Source organism: Arachis stenosperma, chromosome 10 (genome assembly GCF_014773155.1).
Source record: "Arachis stenosperma cultivar V10309 chromosome 10, arast.V10309.gnm1.PFL2, whole genome shotgun sequence".
Lineage (NCBI taxonomy): Eukaryota > Viridiplantae > Streptophyta > Magnoliopsida > Fabales > Fabaceae > Arachis > Arachis stenosperma.
The window spans coordinates 127,512,449-127,535,693 of record NC_080386.1 but is presented as its reverse complement, the minus strand read 5'-3'; the positions used below and the strand labels follow the sequence as shown (position 1 = coordinate 127,535,693).

The 23,245-nt window shown below is 29.3% G+C and overlaps 2 protein-coding genes across 2 annotated transcripts; one reads left to right on the top strand and one right to left on the bottom strand.

Moving 5' to 3' along the window:
- Positions 1 to 120: 120 nt before the first annotated feature.
- On the bottom strand, positions 121 to 3,199 carry LOC130955900 (uncharacterized). Its single transcript, XM_057882900.1, has 7 exons — positions 3,019 to 3,199; positions 2,821 to 2,942; positions 2,690 to 2,742; positions 1,213 to 1,276; positions 1,052 to 1,094; positions 907 to 954; positions 121 to 650 (listed from the first exon to the last, which is right to left on the bottom strand). Exons 1-7 carry the CDS (start codon positions 3,103 to 3,105, stop codon positions 342 to 344), a joined length of 726 nt encoding a protein of 241 aa, XP_057738883.1. The 5' UTR covers positions 3,106 to 3,199; the 3' UTR covers positions 121 to 341.
- Positions 3,200 to 7,092: 3,893 nt separating this feature from the next.
- On the top strand, positions 7,093 to 14,147 carry LOC130954426 (anthocyanin 5-aromatic acyltransferase-like). The gene is made up of 2 exons (XM_057881163.1): positions 7,093 to 7,580; positions 13,055 to 14,147. Exons 1-2 carry the CDS (start codon positions 7,107 to 7,109, stop codon positions 14,000 to 14,002), a joined length of 1,422 nt encoding a protein of 473 aa, XP_057737146.1. The 5' UTR covers positions 7,093 to 7,106; the 3' UTR covers positions 14,003 to 14,147.
- The last annotated feature ends 9,098 nt before the right edge of the window (positions 14,148 to 23,245 follow it).

Sequence of the window (23,245 nt, the reverse complement as noted above, 5' to 3'; positions counted from 1 at the left end):
GACAATTTTACTCATACACGAGTTTGAGACCGAATCAACTCGATTCTGTCCCCTAAAATTGTAAACTCGTTCTGCAAATTAATTCGGAATTTTGACATCCATGAACCCACCACAATGATCAATCCATAATTATTAACTAATGTTAGCTTCCATTCAAAAGTAAACAAAAACTATTAGATAAGGGTTAAATAAATACATTGAACAAAAAATAATGATACAACTCATCCAAAAAATTTGTATGTAAAAACTGAAATATCTTTCAGTAGATATGCCAAGACCAACTCCCTAAAGAGAGTACTCCGACGATCTTAATTCATGGGGAAATGCTAAAACCTCCGCAGTCATTCATTTTTGCTTTCCTTTGGCTCAGGAACAACATCATTGTGGTCGCTGCCATCATCATCCACCTCATCCTCATCATCATCACCACAATCTTCATTCTCACTGTTAGCATCTTTGTCATCACAAACTTCATCCTCACTATCATCATCAAATTTACTATCACAGGTTTCACCATCACCATGATCCTTTTTAACTCCATGCAATCTAGCATAATCTTCCAGGGTTGCATTTGGAAATAAGTGCCCAACCTTATTGTCCCTAGTATCTGTTGGGTTATTTCTTGAACTTTTAGGTTTGTCTTTATTCATCTGATACCAAAATTAAACAAATCAAACAATCAGTAATATGCAAGTTTGGGGAATAGAATGGGTACTCATCATCATATAGAAAATAGATAGCATGTGATTATATGTATGTGCAAAATTGATGCCACATATATGCAATGCATCAAAGAAATATCTTTTCAAAAATCCATAGTCATGTTTTATAATAAATGTAGCAAGGGACAAAGTGGAAGCAAATATGCTTCGAAACAATTTAACAGGCTTTGTTTTAGTATCTTACAGCACGCAATAGTGTTCTCCTTTCTCTCTCCCTAGAATACTTAATAGCCTGCAGGAAGAATACCGGTATTACTATGAGTTTTCACCATGCAAGTCTTAACATTCATAAGGTATATGAAAAGGGGAGCAGAAACAGGAAAATAAACCTCCTCAAGCATCTTTTGTTCCGCCTCAACTTCAGCAGAATCTCTACAAAAAGGTTACAAAATGAATTATAAATACCAAGTCATCTTTTTATAAGATTATGCCATAACTGATGTTCCCAACAGTTCAATACTGATTTTACTAACAGAAGTTTAAAGCTAACCTTCCAACTATATGGTTCACACTGCAACAACACTTTGCGCATACACGATGCTCTTTTGCACACCCTACAGCAACATCAAAAACCAATCAATAGATGTCCAAAAAGCACGTCCACAAGATTCATATCAGGTTAAAAAACAACTAAGCCTTATGCTACTAGAAGGGTTGGCTATGGATGAAACAACGCCATAGTTGGCCCTATCATGGATCATATCTTTGTTTAGTGCATTATTATTTAACTTTCTTTTAATGATTTCTTCTAAGGTTTCTCTGGACCCCTCAATACTTTAGCTACAGTACTATCCTCTAGGCAGTGTTTGGTTGTTGTCTCAAAAAAATAAAGACATAGACACAAAGACATAAATACACATGAACACAAAGATACACAAATTTTATAACATGTTTGGTGATAATACACAAGACACATGTATTTAATTCAAAAGTCCATTTTATCCCCAAACTAAAACAACTCAAGTGTTAAAGATAAAGGATAATGGTTGGAATTTTAAAAAATAATTAGGGATAGAATTGGAAAAATCTGTGTCTCATGGGTTGTGTCTTAGTGTCACAGCTTGAAAGAGATACACTAAATACATGTCTTTATGTGCATCTGTGTGTAACCGTGTCTTTTAAAATTTTATGTCTCAGCAAACAAACGGTGTACATGTACCACCGTGTCCATGTCTCTGGTGGACATAGACATTAACCAAACGGAGCCCTATTTCCGTCAGATCCACTTTCTTAACTGGAGCTTTCATAGGCCTTGTCCAAACATATCAACGACATGTAAGACGAGATTCTACCATCTTCCATATAATTCGCACTACCACAGCTCCTCTCTCTAATGCCTCCGTTCATATTCCTTCCTATATAATTTATATCCACTCATCTATCTAAACATTCTCATTGCTGCCGGCTTAAGTTTATGTTCATGTTGGCTCTTTACCGCCCAACATTCAATCCCATATAACATTGCATGTCTAATAGCTATATGATAAAATTTATCCATACATAATCTATAGTAGCCAAGCTTGAAGCACTCAATCTTAATGAATAACCACCTAATTTGATCCTGTGATTTACATCTTCCTCTGTCACACCATCATTTTAGATAATGAAATCAAAATATTTGGTGGTATGGCATATAAAAAATGCTATGTGTACACCAAAAATTGACTACCAATTCAGCCATCATGTATTTGTGTATAAATACATAGGCTGTTTAACTTATTTTTAATGTGTATTTTGCATTGCAACATGTATTTTACACCGGTGTCTAATTTGAGGACTGATTTTTATGTCCACTTAGCATGGTTTAGCAAACTCTTCACAAGCAAAAGTGTTCCATTCCAAGTTATAACTAAATATCAATCCCATAAACCCTAAACCTTTTATTCCACTAATTGGGAAAAGTCCACTCAAACAAAAACCAGAAAACAAAAGAATAACAAAAATGAGAGAAGAAAATAGACACTAACCAGAACACAAGTTATGGTAAGCTTGACGAACAGCACGCTTCGAGCATCTCTGACTGAAAATAAATAAATAAATAAATAAAGAAGAAAAGAAACGAAAAGAAAGGAAGGAAGAGGTAGTTAGAATTAAATACCATTTGGCAGGTTCAACAAGAGGCTTGTACTTGCCATAACGGCGCTTCCAATCGATCTGGTCCTTGCAGCGAGGGCACACACCAGTTATCTCAGACAGAGGCCTGAACCTTCCCCCAACTTCCTGCGGAAACGAATATGTATGTGTTAATGAGAATGAAGATAGAGAAAAAGAAGAAAAAGAAGGAATGGTTGTGTACAGTTTCATTGATCTTGCGACCGGCGTTGGGTTTCCAGGCAAACTTGTTCTGATGCTTCGGGGGCCCACCCTTCTTCCCGCCGCTCATCTTCTTATTATTCTTCTCACTGCCTTCTTCCGCCGTCTCGCATGCTTCGTCTCTTTACCAGGGCACACAATTATTTCGGGTTTTTATTTATTTCATTTATACAAAATATTATTTTTACAATAAAATCATTCTCTAAAATTAATTATTGCTGTATTTACGTATAAAAATATTATTTAATTTATTTTTAATATATATTTTATACTAATAATTATTTTAATGTATCTTTAATATGGTTGTAATTTATGATAAATACCTTATGCATTTATCAGCATTCTGTTAAAAAAGATAATTATTTATAAAGTATCATAAAAGTTGAAGTACAGTTCGATGCTTACATTTCTTTTTTTATTTCTAAAAAAAAGTAAAGGATAAATAGGTTCTGATTTTTTTTCGCATATATTTTAGTTCTCAAAAATTAGAAAATACATTTATATTTCTGACTTCTCTAAAATACGGACAAATTTATCTCTCTGTTGAAGTTGATTCCGTTGGACTCAACAGAAAACGTTGACGTGGCTTCCGTGACGCTGACCTGGCCGTTACGGGAGCACACATGACAGGTAACTTTTTAAAATAAGACATATTAGTTCTCTCACACCAAAATATTTAGATTTTTAAAACAAGACATATTAGTCCTCCTACCCCAAAACGACGTCGTTTCATCCAGACATCCAATCTTTCACATTTATGAGCCCTAATCCTTCCAAAGAAACGGTGAAGTGGGTCACTGTCCTCAGCCACCTCCAACCTCAACCACTTCCTGCCCCCTGACTCCCTCTTTCACTACCACCTACGCTGCCCCTCCTCTCCTTGCCCCATCCCCTTCCCTCTCCACTCCCTCGCTTACCTTAACACACTCTACTCCACTCCCTATGCGCACCCTCCACAATCACCGTGTCCTACTGTTCTGTTCTAGTCTTATCCTCGCGCTCCCAGGGGAAGACTGCCGCTGTCAGTAGTGGTGGCTTGGCCACAATCGAAGAAGCACGACAGAACCAACCTCTGCAAGGATCGCCGTCGAAACTCAGCGCTGCCTCCACATGACCGTTTGGTGCTCCTCGCGTCGCGACAACGCTGTCGCGAAGCACACCCGTGGAATCACTCTCGACGCCGTCCTCACCGCTCAGGATCCAGCCGCCTCCATCATGCACGGTGTCCTCTCCTTCCTCCTTTGTGACGGCGCCGACCTCGGCACCACTGCCTCGATGTAGAACTGCAGCTTTGCCAGCGCTGCTTGCTTTCGGTGGGAGATTCAACTCCTCCGCTGCTGCTGCGCCGCCCTGGATGGCAACTTCCTCCTCGGCCAGAGCTGTTTCCTCCATATGCAATTTCTGGTAAGTTGCTGATTCTATTTGAGAGTGTAGTAATTTTTCTAGAATTATGAGGAGTTCTTACATGTTCTTCATAAATTGCACCATCTGGACTGATTGAATTGTGAATTGAGCCTGTGAAATTGAATTTGTGCTCTGTTGTTGATGATATGTCGCTGAATTGCTTGTTGAATTTGAATTTTCTTAGACTCCTACCTCTCGTTTTTCTAAAAATTTCGCTGATGTTGCTGCGATTTGTTACTTGTTGATTCTTTGTTTGTGTGTTTTGGATGCATTGCTGATGATTCTGGAATTGCAGAACTGGAAGTGCTGAATTTGCTGCTTCTGGATTTGGTGAAGTATTATTGATTGGTTGAAAATCTAAATTTGATTTTACTTGAACCTGGAATATTGGTTGAAAATGCAGAAGGGGATTAAAGTGTGTTTGGAGGGGTGGGGGAGAAACGGCGTCGTTTTGGTGGTGGGGACTAATACGTCCTCTTTTTAGAAGATACAGTCCGCGTGTCATCTCGTAACTGCCAGGTCAGCACTATGGGAGCCACGTCAGCGTTTTCTGTAGGGTCCAACTGGGTGACTTCAACGTAAGGGTAAATTTGTCCGCGTTTTGGAAAGATCAGGGATATGAATGTATTTTCCAATCATTGGAGACAAAAATGTCTGCGAAAAAAAAGATTAGGGACTTATTTGTCCTTTACTCTAAAAGAAATTATGGACCATTCACTAAAAGAAAAAGTTGCCAAAGGAAAATTTATTTGGGTTAAAATTGTTAAATTTTAAAGATAAATATATCTCATTTTTATTTTATTTATAAAAGATTATATTAAATTTCAATTTTCAAAACGTTTTTTATAATATATATTTAATATTTAGAATAATTTTTATTATTTTGATCTTTTAATAAATTTTTTTATATTTAAATATTTTAAAAATATTTTTAGTTGTTTATTTATTTATTTATTTAGTTTAACTTTCATTTTACTGTAACAAAATATTTTTATAGAATAAACTATTATTTTATCACCCAGAAAGTTATGAAATTAATTAGTCTTTCAAAAGGGAAAAAATTCATAATTTCTTAAAGATAAACACAAAATGTTCATAATATGCATGTCTTTGTCTAAATTTGAGGATATTTTATTAATCGTTCATCATTAGAGGATTACATGTGTTTTCTGTTTAAGGGTTAAATTATTAGCAATATAAAGTTTATGTACGCATAAGATTTATGTTTAGGGATATATGAATTGAGGTTTAGGATTTAGGATTTATAAATTATTATTTATGTGTTATGAATTATAAATTTACAGATTAAGATTTAGTATTTATCATTAAATTTATCAGGTTCATAATTTGTGGTAAAGGGTTTGTACTTAGAATTTGAAAGTATACACACTTAAATAATTTTATTACATAATATGTCTGGTCTATAAAATATTAAATGAAAATAAAAAATATAATATTTATTATACCAAATAAAACAATGCAGATGTTTAATTACCTACTTAGGATTTATGATTATACGTTTTCGATTCACAAATGATAATATATGATTTATGGTTATATTCGTTTTGTTATTGGGTGTTATATTATACAATTTAGTATTCATAATCTTTGTTAGTCACTTAAACTCTAATTCTAACCCTTAATTCAAAATTTTAATTTTTAAGCCTTAAATTCTAAACTCAAATTCTAAATTCTAATTTGAAAAATCTAAATTACTCACCTTCGACGATACATTATCAACTACAACTTCATTCATCAAATTCTTTTTAACCACTAATTATTTAAATTAAACACTCAAATTTTGTTTATACAAAATAAAACTAATAACGGCTCATAATTATATGAGTACAAAAAATTTATACATGTTTTTTTTTTTTAATTTTTTTTTTTTTTTTTTTGTCATACAAACAGACACACTAACCTAAGCCACCACTGCTAGAATTTAAACCTGTATGGCTTTAATTTGAGGCAAATACTTTTACAACTACATTATATGTCTCGGCCTTTTTTTAACAACTCAAAATCTACTAAAAATATGGGCCAAGTATTATTTGGTCCATTTAGTGTACCTCAAACCTTTGAATATACACATATTCACAAACTCTATTATATCTCGACATCTAAAAAATAACAAACTAATTATATTTTTGTAAAACCATTTAACTCTGTCCAAAAACTTGAATCCGTCTAACTTTGCACCAAGAAAACGTCCACCTATAAGCCCATTCAGTATCCCACATTAATTACTCAGTACTTTCTAACATTCACAAATTATTAACTTAACCCATGACGTGAAACACTACAGAGTACTACATCTTATTGTATTTTGTTAGTTTTGGCACTATTAGGCTAAGGAGTTTTTAAAAATTTTAAATATTATTGTTATCGTACATTGCCGTCGTCTAGTTTATAAATTATTGTGCATTGCCATTTGCCGCCCTCTACATTAAAAAGGGATCAAAATCTCTAAAACGAAAAGTTAGTAAATGAACATTTTACTACCTTTACCTTAAAATACTAAAACTCTTATAAGAAATTAAGAATTATAATACTTTTCTTCACTTAATCAATTTTATTGGTTTAAATATTTGTTTCTTTATCTATATATACCGTATATAGAGATCACGACTAGTTGATAGGCATTACCCTGCTCCTTCCTCTGTTTCCATGGGTCAACCCCGCCATCACATTGTGAAAATCATTGAGCAATGTTCAGTTTCACCTCCACCAGATTCCGTTCCACCAACTTCGATCCCCCTAACATTCTTCGACCTCCCTTGGTTCTACCTCCATCCGATACAACGCATATTCTTCTACGAGCTTCCTCAACCCACCACCACCAACCAAATCTTACAAACTGTGGTTCCCACTCTCAAACACTCTCTTTCCCTCACTCTTCAACACTTCTTTCCCTTTGCCGGAAACATTCTTGTCCCTCTTCACCCGGGTAACTTCCCTCACATCCTCTACTCCGATGGTGACTCTGTTTCTTTCACTGTGGCCGAGTCCCATGAAGATTTTAACTACTTTGTCGCTAATGCTCCAACACATCTTAGAGACCTTAACCTTCTTGCTCCCGTCTTTCCTTCTCCGCTTACAACACAAGACGGTGGAAAGTTGCTTCCTCTTATGGCGGTTCAGGTCAGCGACGAATCAAAACATTTAGCTCATTTTTTTAAAAAATATCTTATATTTTAAATTTTAAGTACTAAATTTTACGAAAATACATACTTCATATGCAATTATGCTCATCAGCATCAGCCACTCTTTACGTATTTGGTATTCAAAAATTTAAAAATATTATTTGTACACTAAAATTATATATCAATATATTATGTATAAATATAGGTATAGTTTAATTTATTTTTAATATATATTTATATTTAAATATATATTTTATATTTTTAATTAATTTTAATGACCGATTTAATATACAAATAATATAATTATTAAAAAATTTATATTATACTGATTTTTTTAAATAAATATTTTTAAATATAAATATTTTGAGTGATATTTACAAATATATATCTTATTATTTATTTGTGTACGGTGTAAACGAGTTAAATTAACACGCATACAATTAGTTTATGCATATTTTGGGTGCAATTATGGTCAGGCACGAAAGTTATCTTGGATATAAATGAGTTAAGTTAACACGCACACAACTAGTTTAGGCATATCTTGGATATAACTATGGTAACATTCAAGCCATCTGTTTTGATATGAGTATAGTTAACTAACTCTAACTGTAATATATATATATATATATATATATATATCGGTAATTACTCTAATAAAAATTTTATTATTATTATTATTATATAAATATATTTTATTTTTATTATTGGATGATAAATTATAAAATTTGATTTTTATATATTATAAAAGTGTTATTCTTATTTAAAGTGTGATCAAATAAATAAGTTATATCTTTTAAACAAAGATCATCATAAAAAAAATATGAGTAAAGGACAAATAAGTCCTTGATCTTTTTTCGCGGACATTTTCGTCTCCAAGGATTGAAAAATACATTCATGTCCCTGACCCTTTCAAAACGCGGACAAATTTATCTCTCCGTTAAAGTGACTCCTGTTAGACTCAACGGAAAACGTTGATGTGGCTCCCGTAGCGCTAACCTGGCCGTTACGGAGCACATGTGGCATGTAACTTTTTTTAAACAGGACATATTAGTCCTCTCACACCAAAACGTGTAACTTTTCAAAACAGGACATATTAGTCCTTCCACCCCAAAATGATGTCGTTTCACTCAAACCCTCAATCTTTCACATTTATGAGCCCTAATCCTTTCACAGAAACGGTGAAGTGAGTCACTGTCTTCAGCCACCTCCAACCCCAGCCACCTCCTGCCCCCTGACTCTCTCTTCCACCGCTACCTACGCTGCCCCTCTTCTCCTTGCCCTATCCCCCTCCCTCTACTCCCCTCCCCATACACATCTTCCACACCACATCCAACAACAAAGACAGAGATTCAAAGAACAAAGAAGAAGGTGTTGCTTTTCTTTCTTTCTCTTTCTTTCTTTCTTTGTAATCAATGTGAACGACCCATCAAAATTTCACACACTGAAATGCTTATTTGATTTCAAAGCTTGATTCTTTTCATCGTTTTTCAATCTGGGTTTCGCTCTGTTCCTTAAAACATCACCAAATTACTCTTTTTATATTGAAAACCAAAGCCATCGCCATGGGAAGAGGCAGAGAAGTTGTGGCTTTGAAACCCACGACAGCGGTTGCGGCGGCGGAGGTAAACGGATCAGGACCGATGCCAGTATTGAAGGAAGTTAGATACCGCAGCGTGAGGAAGAGACCGTGAGGAAGATTCGCCGCCGAAATCAGAGACCCGTTGAAGAAATCAAGGGTTTGGCTTGGAACCTTCGATTCCGTCGAGGAAGCCGCACGCGTTTACGATGCCGCCGCAAGAACACTCCGGGGACTAAAAGCCAAGACCAATTTTCCTCGTCGCTCAGGACCTCCATCATGCACGGTGTCCTCTCCTTCCTCCTTTGCGACGACACCACTGCCTCGACGTAGAACTGCAGCTTCGCCAGCGCCGCTTGCTGTCGATGGGAGATTCACCCTTCCGCTGCTGCTCTACCGCCCTGGATGACAACTTCCTCCTCGGCCAGAGCCGTTTTCTCCATATGCAATTTCTAGTAAGTTGCTGATTCTATTTGAGAGTATAGCAATTTTTCTAGAATTATGAGGAGTTCTTACATGTTTTTCATAAATTGCACAATCTGAACTGGTTGAATTTTGAACTAAGCCTGTGAAATTGAATTTGTACTCTGTTGTTGGTGAGTATGTCGTTGAATTACTTGTTGAATCTGAATTTGCTTAGACTCCTGCCTCTCATTTTTCTTGAAATTTCACTGATGTTGCTGCGATTTGTTACTCTGTTGATTCTTTGTTTGTGTGTTTTGGATGCATTACTGATGATTCTGGAATTGCAAAACTGGAAGTGTTGAATTTGCTGGATTTGGTGAAATATTGTTGATTGGTTGAAAATCTGAATCTGATTTGGCTTAAATCTGAAATATTGGTTGAAAATGCAAAAGGGGATTAAAGTTGTTTGGAGGGGTGGGGGAGAAACGGCGTCGTTTTGGTGGTGGGGACTAATACGTCATCTTTTCAGAAGATACAGTCCACGTGTCATCCCGTAACGGCCACGTCAGCGTCACGGGAACTACGTCAGCGTTTTCTGTCGGGTCCAACTGGATGACTTCAACGGAGGGATAAATTTGTCCGCGTTTTGGAAGGGTTAGAAACATGAATGTATTTTCCAATTCTTAGGGACGAAAATATCCACAGAAAAAAAGGTCAGGAACCTATTTGTCATTTACTCAAAATTTTTTTAGAATCTTTATTAAAATAGTTGCCATATATATTACCTGTAAAGCAAAATGCTTCTAAAAAAAATTGTCTATGCTAAATATATTTTAGATATGATATTTATTAATTATACATATATTTTAATATAAAATATAAAATATTTTTTTAAATATATTTTGATACATCTAAATAATATTATAGTTATATCTAATTTTATTTTTAATGTATATTTTTAAAATAAATTTAAAAATAATATATTATTATTTATTAACACAAAAAAATATTTTAAATATTTTATATAATTAAAAATATTAAAATAATTAAAACATTATTATCATTTATCCAAAAATTATTTTATTTTATATATATATACATATATATGTGTGTGTCATGTTTCATATTTTATAAAAAATTAAAATTTACATATTTATATATTTTGTCATATCGTATTTCGTATTCGTGCCTATATAGTATATTTCATGTTGATCATGCTTCATTCATTCAATTTGGTTATTTTGTCTAGGGACTAGGGGTGATAACGGGGTGGGTAGGAGCGGGCTTTTGCTCTACTTGATCCCGTTCCGCCTTACAATAATCCGCATAAAACTCGTTTCGCTCCTATTTGCGAGTAGTAAATGGTTGAATCCTAACCTGTCTCATTCCTGCCTGTCCCTATAATTATTAAAATTTATATAACCATCATCACTTACATAACATAAATTAAAGTAAAATTTTAAATATAGTACAATATTATCAATTATTTCACTAATTATTTTACTTATATTACAAATATTATATATTAAAATTATATATATATATATATCGAGGCGAATAAGATCGGGTAGTACTTAAATTCGGCCTATTTTATCCCGTTTAAGAATCCGTCCCGAACAGATAAAGATAAAATAAATACCCACAAATTTAGGTAGTGCATGTTATCATCCTAATTTTGTCCAACTTTAAAGCCTTTTTGAGCATTCTTCCGATATTAGTTGAGATTTTAAAATTATGAAACTCGTTCACAGGGCATTAACAAGTTATTTTGCGCTCATGCTCATTAGTATTAAGCTTTTTAGCTCAGATAAAAGAAATCGAACAAGTGCATAAAAGAATTGGATTCTCGCACTAAAAAACAACCCTTTTCACACAGTTTTTAACGTGAGAATTAAGATACACACTTACAAAAACATATCATAAATAGTCATTCTTAAGAAGTTTATAGAAATAGTTGACGAGGAGTGATATTTGTGAGAAAAACAAAAATCTCTAAATACAGCTCTTTATATAGATAAAAAAAAACTTTTATTGTTTCATATCACCTTTATATTAAAAATAGGATAATTTTATATATATTTTATTTATAATGTAAACAAAATAACTATACGTATATTTTATTTATATTGTAAAAGAGATATGAACAATTAAAACTTTACAATATATTACATTTGTATCGATTTTTGACTTGTAAAGTTCTTGATTTATCACATTTAAATGAAACAAATAATAAGACTGTTAAATTTTTAGGAAAAAAAAAGCAGAATAAAAAGATAATATTATATATAAAGTTATTTTATTAAAACTGTTATTATATAATATAAGTCATATTATTTATAAGGATATTATAATTAATCTCATAAATATTTATTTATTAACTATTAATTATTACTAGTTTAACTCTTAACTACTAATTAATAACTCTAATAATATTTTAATACATATATTCGTAAATACCACTTAAAATATTTGTATTTGAAAATAAAATATATATTTTTTAAAAAAAATCATATTATGTTTTTTTATAAATACAATAATTAATTATTCTGTCAGATAAGGATTTATATGTAGTTATTATATAAATTTAATAATTGAAAATATTAAAAAATTTAATATGGTTTACTAAAATAATATTTAATAGTTTTTGCGCATATGAGAGCCACTTAAATAAAGACGTCTAAAAAGTCTTTTTTTAAAGATATTTTTTAATAATTAAAATTTAATACATATAATCAATTAAATTGTGTTATTTTTGTCAAAATTAGGTTAGACAAATTGATTTGACCAAAAAAATAGTGAATCAAATCTTAAACTAGTCTAAATTAATATTATTTTTTATAGAAAATGACTATAATACTCTATTATAAAAATGATTAAAATACTTCTATTATATATATATATATATATATATATATATATATATATAATTTTGAAAATCTTAAATTCTAGTTTTTTTCTCAAAATTCTAGTTTTTCACAGGGTTTAGATTTAAAATTTTCAGAATATATATATATATATATATATAATAGAAGTATTTAAATCATTTTTTATAATAAAGATATTATAGTCATTTTTTATAAAAAATAATATTAATTTAGACTAGTTCAAAATTTGGTTTATTATATTTTCGTTCAAATCAATTTGTTTAATCTAATTTTGACAAAAATAACACAATTTAATCGATTATATGTATTAAATTTTAATTATTAAAAAATATCTTTAAAAAAAATATTTTAGACGTCTTTATTTATCTGTCTGAGTGACCTCCTATGCATATAACATAAAGGAAAAGTCTAGGGGGCCAGCAGTTTTATTGAATTTTGGCCAGCATGTAACCAGCAGAAAAAGGTGAGCCATTGGATGAAATCTCACACCAATCTCACACCATCAAATCATCATTGATGACTAATTGATGGCTAACAATCACAAAAATTGCTGGCCCTAGCATTGCTCTAACATAAATCTAAAACTCCAATGGACCATCGTTTCAGATCACTGTCCTACCCAACTATGGCTTCAGCATGTGCGTCGGCTTTAATCACGTTGTTGCTGACGGAAGAGCCTTTCATCATTTCATCAAGTTCTGGGCTTCCGTTTGTAGGACAAGAGGTGAAGACATGGATTCCGTTAAAGAATCTCTTCAACTGCCACTACACAACAGAGACGCCATCGAAGACTGGAGAGGGCTAAAGCTCGTTTTCTTGGAGGAACTTTCAAGTTCTTTTACGAAGATCGTGAAGTCTTTTGGCATACTTGTTGATATTCCCAGTAACAAGGTTCGCTTTACGTTTACCCTGAGCCGTGAGCAGGTGGAGAAAATCAAGAAATGGATATACCTTGAATGCAAAAAAATCGGATTAAGTACAGAGTCGTTGATCATATCGACCTATGTGGTGACTTGTTCTTTGCTTTGGGTATGCATGGTAAAACATTATTACACTAATACTGATGCCTATGAAACATGCAAGTTTACATTCCCAGCAGATTGTCGAAACTGTGGAGAATTGTCTATTCCATCGACATACTTTGGAAACTGCCTTTCTCGGCCGGTCGTCGAACTCGAGAAGGGCAAGCTAGTGGTGGAAAATGGGATTGTTGAAGCAGCTATTGCTATTGAAAGCAAAATTAGAGAGTTTAAGTGCGATGGTTTGAAGGAGATTGAAGATTTGATGACACATTTTAACGAGTTAGGGACATCGAAAGAATGTAGGGTAATAGCTATAGGGTCAGCAAAGCATGGTGTTTATGAAACTGATTTTGGGTGGGGGAAGCCGAAGAAAAGTGACGTAATTCATGTATTGCATTCAAGGATATTCTCTCTGTGTGATTCTAAGGATGATAACGGAGTTGAAATTGGACTCACCCTTGAAAGGAGTGAAATAGAAAATTTCAATACTATTGTGAAAGAACACATTACAAGTATTGTAGGTTGTGATTAGACTTTTCGATCCTTTTGTGTGTAATCAGAAATGACCTATCGGAAACTTTTGTTCTATTATTATTGTTGTTGTTAGAGAAACAGGGATTTATTATGAAATACACAACACATCCCTATCAAAATTTAAAGGTAATAGACCAGCTTCAACCGGCAACTTTTTTTAAGAAATTGAAAGATATGTATAGTATTTTGTCAGTATCAAATTTCGTTTGAAGATTGAAATATTGATGCCTTAAATTCATTTTTCCATTATTTTAAGAAAAACAATTTAAGAACAAGTAGAATTTATTATTTTTGGTCAATTTTTTTAATTATTAATTTAATTTTTAAAATTTAGTAATTCAATAAAATATTTTTACTTTATAATTTTAAATATTATTAATTAATTATTAACTAAAAATAATAAATTCTATTGATTTTTTAGTATTTTTCATAGTATAATAATTTTAATTCTTGTTAAATTATACGAGTATGGTTTGATTCGAAGTTTATGTGTTAGAAAGGATAAAGAAGAGTAATAGAGAAAAGATTTGTATGTATTTAAATTATATGAAATGATACAATATATAAAATTATTTATATGTGTTAAAAGAATCAAAATAATAAAAATATAATATTTTATAATAAATATTCAAATATGCTAAATAACTCTAATAAATACTAATTAATCCTAATAATTCTAACATTTAATAATGTTAAAAATGTAGAAAAGGTAGTGTTACACTCTTGTGTTCTAGTACATACAAGTATAATCACCCGTGCCATGCACGTGAGAAGATTGAAATTATAATTTTAAATTATTTTTTTTGAAATTAATTTAAATTATAATAATTTGATTAATAAAAAAGTAACATATTATGCATTATTTTTTTTTTAATTCGGTGTTAATTGGATTAATTCTAAAATAGTTATTAATCGGTTTTAATAATGTACTTTTTTCAATAAATCACACATGTATACTGAATGTGATCATAAATAATATAGTAATAATAGTTAAATCCACTAACAAATATATTAGCTATATTATCACACTATTAAACAAATTAAATATAAAGACTATTAACACTTATAAATTTATAAAATCGTACTTTCTTTGATTCGTGCGAGGGTTTACTTGTCAAATAAATTTAAAATATAAACAAAAAATATTTATAAGATGGACCTAGCATCACTTGAAAGAATCATGAAAAATAATCAACTTATCTTATCATCCATGAGAACCATTTCTACATAAGTCGTCTTGTTCTTGTCAAATTTGTATGGGACTTTCCATAACCTTATAATTCTTGCCTTTATTTTTCAAACTTTTTCATTACATAATCTACCGTACCATAGGTAACACTGTTGATAGAATCGTAATTAGTTGCCCTTAGGTATGAAAAATAATAAACAGAAGAAAATTTATGTCCGAGGTACGAATTTTTTAAATGATAAATTAAATAATTGTAACAATTCACTATTACTCCTTCTCTCTCTATATATATATACACTAATTATACACGGTAATAATTAGCAAATATCTTCAATGGAGATACTTACTACAGTTAGGTGAAATTTATTTCATTATATTTTATTAACCTTTATGATTAATTCAATAGAGATACTTACTCAATATATATGTTATCTACACTAATTATATGCCAATATTTCTAGAAAAGAGCTAAAAGAGGAGATATATAAATATATATAATATCATTGCTATATAGGAAGTAGGGCTGTCTAACGGTCTAGTCCGGTCCATTTAGGCCCAACCCATTAAGCCAGTGGGTTAAATGGGCTGGCCCGTTTAAGCCCACTTTATTCGCAGGCCAGAATTTTAATTTCTAGCCCGGACCGTTTATGGTCAGTCCAATGGGTTAAACGGGCCATTCCGTTTATCATTTAATTTTATTTTTTGAAAAATATTTTGACAAAAAATACCACTTTTAGGTCAAAAATCTTTAAAAATAATATTTTTTTAGCTGATAGGTCTGATTTTCAGGTCGAATCGAGAGAAATATCAACTAAAAGTACTGATTTTTTTGAAAAAAATGTAAAAAAAAAAATAAACGGGCCACCCATTTAGCACACAGGCTAGCCCGAAATTTAAACGGGTTTAATTTTAGAGGTAAAGTTCGTCCATTTAAATGGGTAAACGGATTGGTCTGATGAGTTTAGCCAATTTTGACGGTTCTAATAGGAGGCATACATAAATTGATACATTTTTTTATTATATTATACAACTTAAAATTGTAGTATCATGTTATTATTAATTCGAGATATTTGCTATAATTATATCAAATTTAATTATGACTCTAAATAAATAAAATATACAACATTCAATATTATTTTTTTTCTTTTTATATTCAATATTTACTGTAAATATAAAAAGTAAGATAATTAATGAAAAAATATGAACAGAAAATAAAATATATTAATTAAAATTCAATTTGTTATCTAATTAATCTTGTGTCCATACGATAAAACTTTATAAAAATGTTATGAATCACAAACTTTTTTTATTCTACATAAAAAAAACATTATACGAAACTTTTAGTCGTACAAAAATAATTATAAGAATTAATTATTGATGTTGATATTAATCACAATTAATTATTGATATCCTATTTTTTTTAAATATATTTTACCTTTTTTAAAATATAATGCATGTACCATGTAGACCTTTTATTATTATTATTATTATTATTATTATTATTATTATTATTATTATTATTATTATTATTATTATTATTATTATTATTATTATTATCCACTAATTGATATCAAATTAAATAGGTCACTATTAATATGTGCATCAACTATCTTCTAATAAAATTATTATACTTAAATGCAGATTATAACTATATCAATTGATATAATTAGAATGATTAAAAATATCGATAATTGATACGTAGTTTAATAACGCATTGAATATTGATTATAATTAATTAATTTATATAAATTATAATAAATTGTGAGATTTGGATGGCTAATCAAATTAATTAATTGATATAATTAATTAATTATAATTGATTTGCTTTGACGAATTAAATGAAATAGATTTGGAAACACCTCAAGAGCATGTCACATCAGTTCCATTATTAAATACAAAAATTCTATTTTTATATAATAGAATAGAATAGAATAGAATAGATAATAAAGATATTTTCTTAAATTAGTGTAATTATACATTATTCATTAAATATTTATTATAATATTGTAATATAATTATAATAAAAATATTTTTATAAAATAAATTTATTTAGAGAAATATAAATTGGTTATTAATGGCCGGTGCCATTATCATATAATTATCATATTATATTATTATTATCATTATTATTATCAATATAATTAAAATGATCAAAAATATTTTCGATTGATAATTAATAAGTAGTTTAATAATGTATTAAATATTGATTTCATATAACTATAATAAAGATATTTTCTTAAATTAGTATAATTATGTATTATTGCTTAAATGCTAATTATAGTATAATTATAATAAAGATATTTTTATAAAATAAATTTAGAAGAGAAAATAGTATATTAATTTTGGCGGGAAAATAGATTCACGAGGAATCGACACCTCACTTTCATTAGTTGGAAGAAAACCCAATTTTAGTATATTAAGTATATATATATATATATATATATATATATATATAATTACAAACGGTATGAATTTTTAATGCAGATACTAATTGCTACTAATAGAAAAAAATTATATAAATAGAAATTATTCAATCAATTTCGTATGACAAAACAATTGTTAACAAAAAGTATGGAATCTTTTTTTGACATACGTATTATGCCATACGTATAAATTATACGGGTTATTTTATAACTTCATATATATATGTATAACAAAGCAGTTTAATATTATATTTTATCTATATTAATTATATGTCAAAATTCTGAAAAAAGAGATAAAAGTGGAGATATATAAATATGTATAATATTATTGTTATATATGAAGCAGTTTTATATTACTATAATTATAGAGACTTACTATAATTATATCAAATTTAATTATGACTGTAAATAAATAAAATAGGAAATAATCAATACTAATTTTTTTCTTTTTATAGTCAAAATTTACTGTAAATATTAAAAATAAAATCACTAATGATTAAAAATTTGAGTAGAAAATAAAACTCCATAAGCTAAATTCAATTTGTTAACTAATTAATTTGATGTCCATATTATTATTATTATTATTATTATTATTATTATTATTATTATTATTATTAACTAAAACTGTGAATACATACTAATAAAATTATTACATACGAATGAGAATTAGAATTTTACCAATTATATAAATTCAAAATTATTATTATTATTATTGAATAATAATTCATGTGATAATGAATATTACCTATAAAACATCTAAAATTAAATAATATTCAACAGTAATTATGTAACAATTATAATTCAAAAATTACTGTATATGAAGTCACGTGAATGATTATTATAATTGATATAATAATTGCTATAATTGCTACATATTCTCAATCTTATAGGTTGTATCAATTTAACTATATCAATTATATTCAAATTAGTAGTCAATTATTTTTATGAAAAATTCTTGCTATAATCAGGTTATACTTATGAGATTATATTGTATTAATCGTTATAATTAATTTAATAAAGATATTTATTAAGTATATATGTTATCTATATTAATTATATGTCAATATATATTTGTAAGAATGAGTTTAAAAAAGTGATATATAAATATATATATAATATTATTGTTATATAAAAGTTAGATTTAAATAATATATTAAATATTGATTTGATATAATTATAATAAAAATATTTTTCTAAAATAATATAATCATACATTATTCATGAGCTAATTATAATGCAATTAAATATATAATAATATTCTATATTATTTATTTACCGTCATGATTTGATTTGATTGTTTTCTAATTTATTTACTTACATAAATGATTAAAATATATAACATAACTATCGTAATTATTATAATTTTATGATATAACTATAATTAACATATTTTATCATAATTAAATATTGATTTGATATAATTATAATGAAAATTTTTTTCTAAAATAATATAATCATATATTATTTATGAGACAATTATAATGCAATTAAAGATATTATTATATCATAATGTCTACTTACTATATTAATATAATATCAAAAGATACATGTTTCATTATTTTTTATAGATAAAATCGATTTTTATTGGCAACTAAATTGTGCTTAGGACAACGAAAAACTATATATTTAGGTAGAGTTTTTTTTGTTAAATATAATGAAAATACCAATAAAAAAATAAAGAATAAAAATAAACTTAAATAATATACTTGACACCACTTTATTTTATTAATTATTAAATTATTTAAAAATAGTACATCCACGAAAAATAATCATAATATATAAATTGAGGCAATAATTTAAAATGCTCTAATTATAATTTAATCAAATACTAATATTAAAACTAAAATTACTTAAACAATATTGAATCTATTATAGTCTTTAGTCACGTATAGTATAAAGTCATTCTCGTAACGACAACCAACTGAAATAATATCGTAAGTATCAACATTTAAAATTCGTACAAATTTAAAATTAATAGTACATCAACAGAGTTAAAAACACAACGAAAATGATGACAAAAGTATTGGGAGTTTGGGACATTTATTTTGCAGCTCACAATAAAAATCTGAGGACACTTGCTGCAATAAGAGCAATTAAAAAAAAAAGAAAAACAAAACCAAATTGACCAATTTAGGATGGTGAATCTAATGAGAAATTATGCAACCGAATAATTATAATAATTTGATAAAAAAGGAGGATGAGTAAATTATAAATGTTAGATAATTAAAATTATTAATAAATAGTTTAATAACGATCTACTTAATTTTAATTATTTTAATTATAAAAATAAATTACAAATGTTAGATAATTAAAATTATTGATAAGTAGTTTAATAATGCATTAATAATTAAAATATCACAACTGATATTACAATTTTAATCGAATAATTAAAATTATAATAATTTACTCATCCTCCTTTAACCACATTCCATTAGGTTGGTCATAATAGGTGAGTAGATCCAACAATCATTCGGTAAAGTAGAAATTATTGCCCTTTCTTTGAACGCTTACATCCATGTAGTTGGAATCCGAATCAGTAAAGACAACTCGATGAGATATTTTATAGATGTGATGCATTGTAAACGATTGTGGTAAAAGACAATTGAATTGGAACATTAGACGATAAGAACAACTTAGAGTAATAACAATTAATAAATTATTAAAAGAATAATATAATAGAATGAGTATATGAAAAATATTATAAAAAATTATAAATTGTACCTTAAAAGGATCAACTTCAATAAAAAATGAAGAACACATTCTTATTCTATGAAGTAGTAAAAAAATACTAAATATAAAATTATGAGCTGACTCTCAAATTTAGATGTATGTACGACAGAAAAACACTATTTATAGACCTTAGTAAAACAAAAATAAATAGGTAAATTAATTACTATTAAGGCAGTTTGTTATTATGTACAGTAATTAAGCATTATAATTGATAAGTAGTTTAATAGTGCATTAAATATTGATTTGATATAATTATAATGAAGATATGTTCTTAAATTAGTATAATTATATATTATTCATTAAATATTAAATATAATATAATAATATAATTATAATAAATAATTTAGAATAGATGAAAAATTTTATTCGTTTTGGAGGAAAACAGACTCACGAGAGAGTGACACGTCACCCTTATTAGCTGGGGGAAAACCCAGTTTTAGTATATTAAGTAGATTAATCTAATTTTATTTATGGAAGTTTTGTTATTTTTAGGAATGTAACATTTCTGTCTATATAATGCATATTTATTTTTTTAAAATATTATTTATATACTAAAATTAATTATTAATATATTTATATATAAATATATATAATTTAATTTATTTTTAATAATATTTATATTTTAATATAAATTTTATATTATTTTTAATAATTAATTTGAATGTTCAAGTACCATAATCGTTTACTTCCATGTGGGAGGTGGATTTGCAGCATTCCCATTTCATGTGAATATTCTTTAAATTATACTCTCTCGGTTTTAATTTCTCTTTTGTTTTTGTTTTTTAAAATAGATATATTAATTTTTGATAAATTACAAAAAAGTAAAACAGATACTTATTTTCAAAAGTAGAGACTGAAGAATAAGATTTATTTGTCATTTAAGCCCATATTAATTTAAAAATTTAGTTTCAAAATAATATGTTAATGTTTTTTAATTTTTATTATAAAAATTTATATAAAAATACAAAATTTAAATCTTTAATATATTTATGGATAGTTTTTGTCTAATATAAAGAAAAGGATATTTTAATACAAAATTAATTTAAATTAAGTTTTAGAATATAAAAATATAAAATAAATTTTTATGTTTTTAAATTATGAATTTAAGATAAAAAATAAAATTTTAATAAATAATAAATTATTAATAAACAAAAATAAAATAAAAATTTTATAAATTATTTAATTTTTTTAATATATAAAATAATAAAATTTAAATTAATTTAAGTATAATACTAAATCATTATGTTATTATTATATGTAACTAATACAAATTTGTATCAAGAATAGAGAGAGTTAGAAATAGTTATAGAGAATAGAAGAAAAATTCTTAAAATTAGGACAAAAAAAGGAAGGATAAAGTTTCTCATTACATCAAGAAAATTCCGGATGAGATTCTAGAGCAATAGAGATTAAGCTATTTCCTTGATTTGACTACATAACTATTGAAAGTAAGACACTTACTCACGGATGTGGAGAAGTGCCGATTGTAGCTCTTTCGTTCAGGTAAGGGAACCGCTCCCGAAGTACCTAAAAAGTTTAGGGAGCAGCGGCTCCCCCTTTCCCTTACGTTAGAGGGAGTGCTTCACGGGTGTGGAGTATGACCGGAGCTATTACCGAGGCCGCTATTTCGAAGGAATAGAGTAAGGTCTCTACTTTTCATAACCCTATCCTACATTATTACATAATATTTTTATTTATAGTATAATTTTTTAATTTGGCTAATCTAATACTAATTCTATTATTATCCTACCCTTTAAAATAACTTTATCCTCAAAGTTACAAAAAAAAATATAAATCCTAATAAAATTTGTAAAATCTAATTACAAGTAATAAAAAATATCAACATTTTTAAAATAATATTTTCTATACAACAGTTAAAAAAAAATTTCTAACCACCAGAATTTTTAAAAAATACGAAACCCAGCTGATTAAAATTATTTTCTTTGATGTTTTGCCCAATTTTTAACCCACTTTTCTGAAAATGGATTTGGGCTTGGCTCTTCCCACAAAAGCCCAACTCCACACTAGGGGTCCTTTCTTCCTTTCCAGTTTCCACCACACTTCAGAAACTGGGAGCCAAATCTCGTTGCTCCTCTCTCCTTCTCAACTAGGTTCGGTGCGGCTGCTGGAAGAACCACCGTCGGCGAGTCAAGCACCACCGTCTGCTCCAGTGGCTCCTTCTCCACCTTCCCTCGGTTCCGTTCGCACCATGTGTTGCAGAATCCACTGCTAGCTTCGGCACCCATCGCTGTCTCCTGCTCTGTCGCGATTCCCTGGAAACGCTGCCGCTACCCGCTTCATCGTCGTTCGAGCCTCCTCTTCGCGATCCCAAGGGAAGACCGCTGCAAGGAGTGGAGCTGGTCTTGCCAAGATCGGAGAAACGCGCCGGAACCTTCCGCCACACCTTCGAGTATCTCCGGTGCGGGTCGCTGCTGTCACTCCATCAACCCAGGGCGTCGCGAGCATCTGCTCCCCTTTCACGGAGGCACCGTCCTCGGCTCCGCTACCTGTTGTCAGATCTGCCGCTTCTTCGTCTTCGACCGGATTTGTTCCCCGCCACGGACGACCACCGGCATCTAGAGGTTGCGTTCCGGCATACAGGTAAGCTGGTCCCGGAATCAGGAAATCTGAATGCAGAATTGAAATTCTGGTTGCTTGTGTGTTCAAATCGGTTGAACTTGTTTTTGGAAGAAGATATCTCTGATGCGGTTTTGTTTGGATGTGGATTTGAAATTTTGGATATAAAATTGTTGACCTTCTGCAAATTTGTTGTTGAATTGTTTGTTGCATAGTTATCAAACTCGGCTCGACCCGGCCGGTTCGACCGAAAATCCGGTTATTTGCCCGGGCCTAGGCACTCGTTGAACCGGCTTGTATGGAACCCGGTTCGACCCGACGG

What these genes read in the sequence shown, in the direction of transcription:
- LOC130954426 (XM_057881163.1), top strand. Translation starts at nt 7,107, where the DNA reads ATGGGTCAACCCCGCCATCACATTGTGAAAATCATTGAGCAATGTTCA. An exon ending in TTCCTCTTATGGCGGTTCAG is followed by an intron (nt 7,581 to 13,054) that starts GTCAGCGACGAA and finishes CCATCGTTTCAG; the next exon opens with ATCACTGTCCTACCCAACTA.
- LOC130955900 (XM_057882900.1), bottom strand. Translation starts at nt 3,105, where the DNA reads ATGAGCGGCGGGAAGAAGGGTGGGCCCCCGAAGCATCAGAACAAGTTT. An exon ending in GTCGCAAGATCAATGAAACT is followed by an intron (nt 2,943 to 3,018) that starts GTACACAACCAT and finishes TCGTTTCCGCAG; the next exon opens with GAAGTTGGGGGAAGGTTCAG. An exon ending in GGAGAACACTATTGCGTGCT is followed by an intron (nt 651 to 906) that starts GTAAGATACTAA and finishes TTTTGGTATCAG; the next exon opens with ATGAATAAAGACAAACCTAA.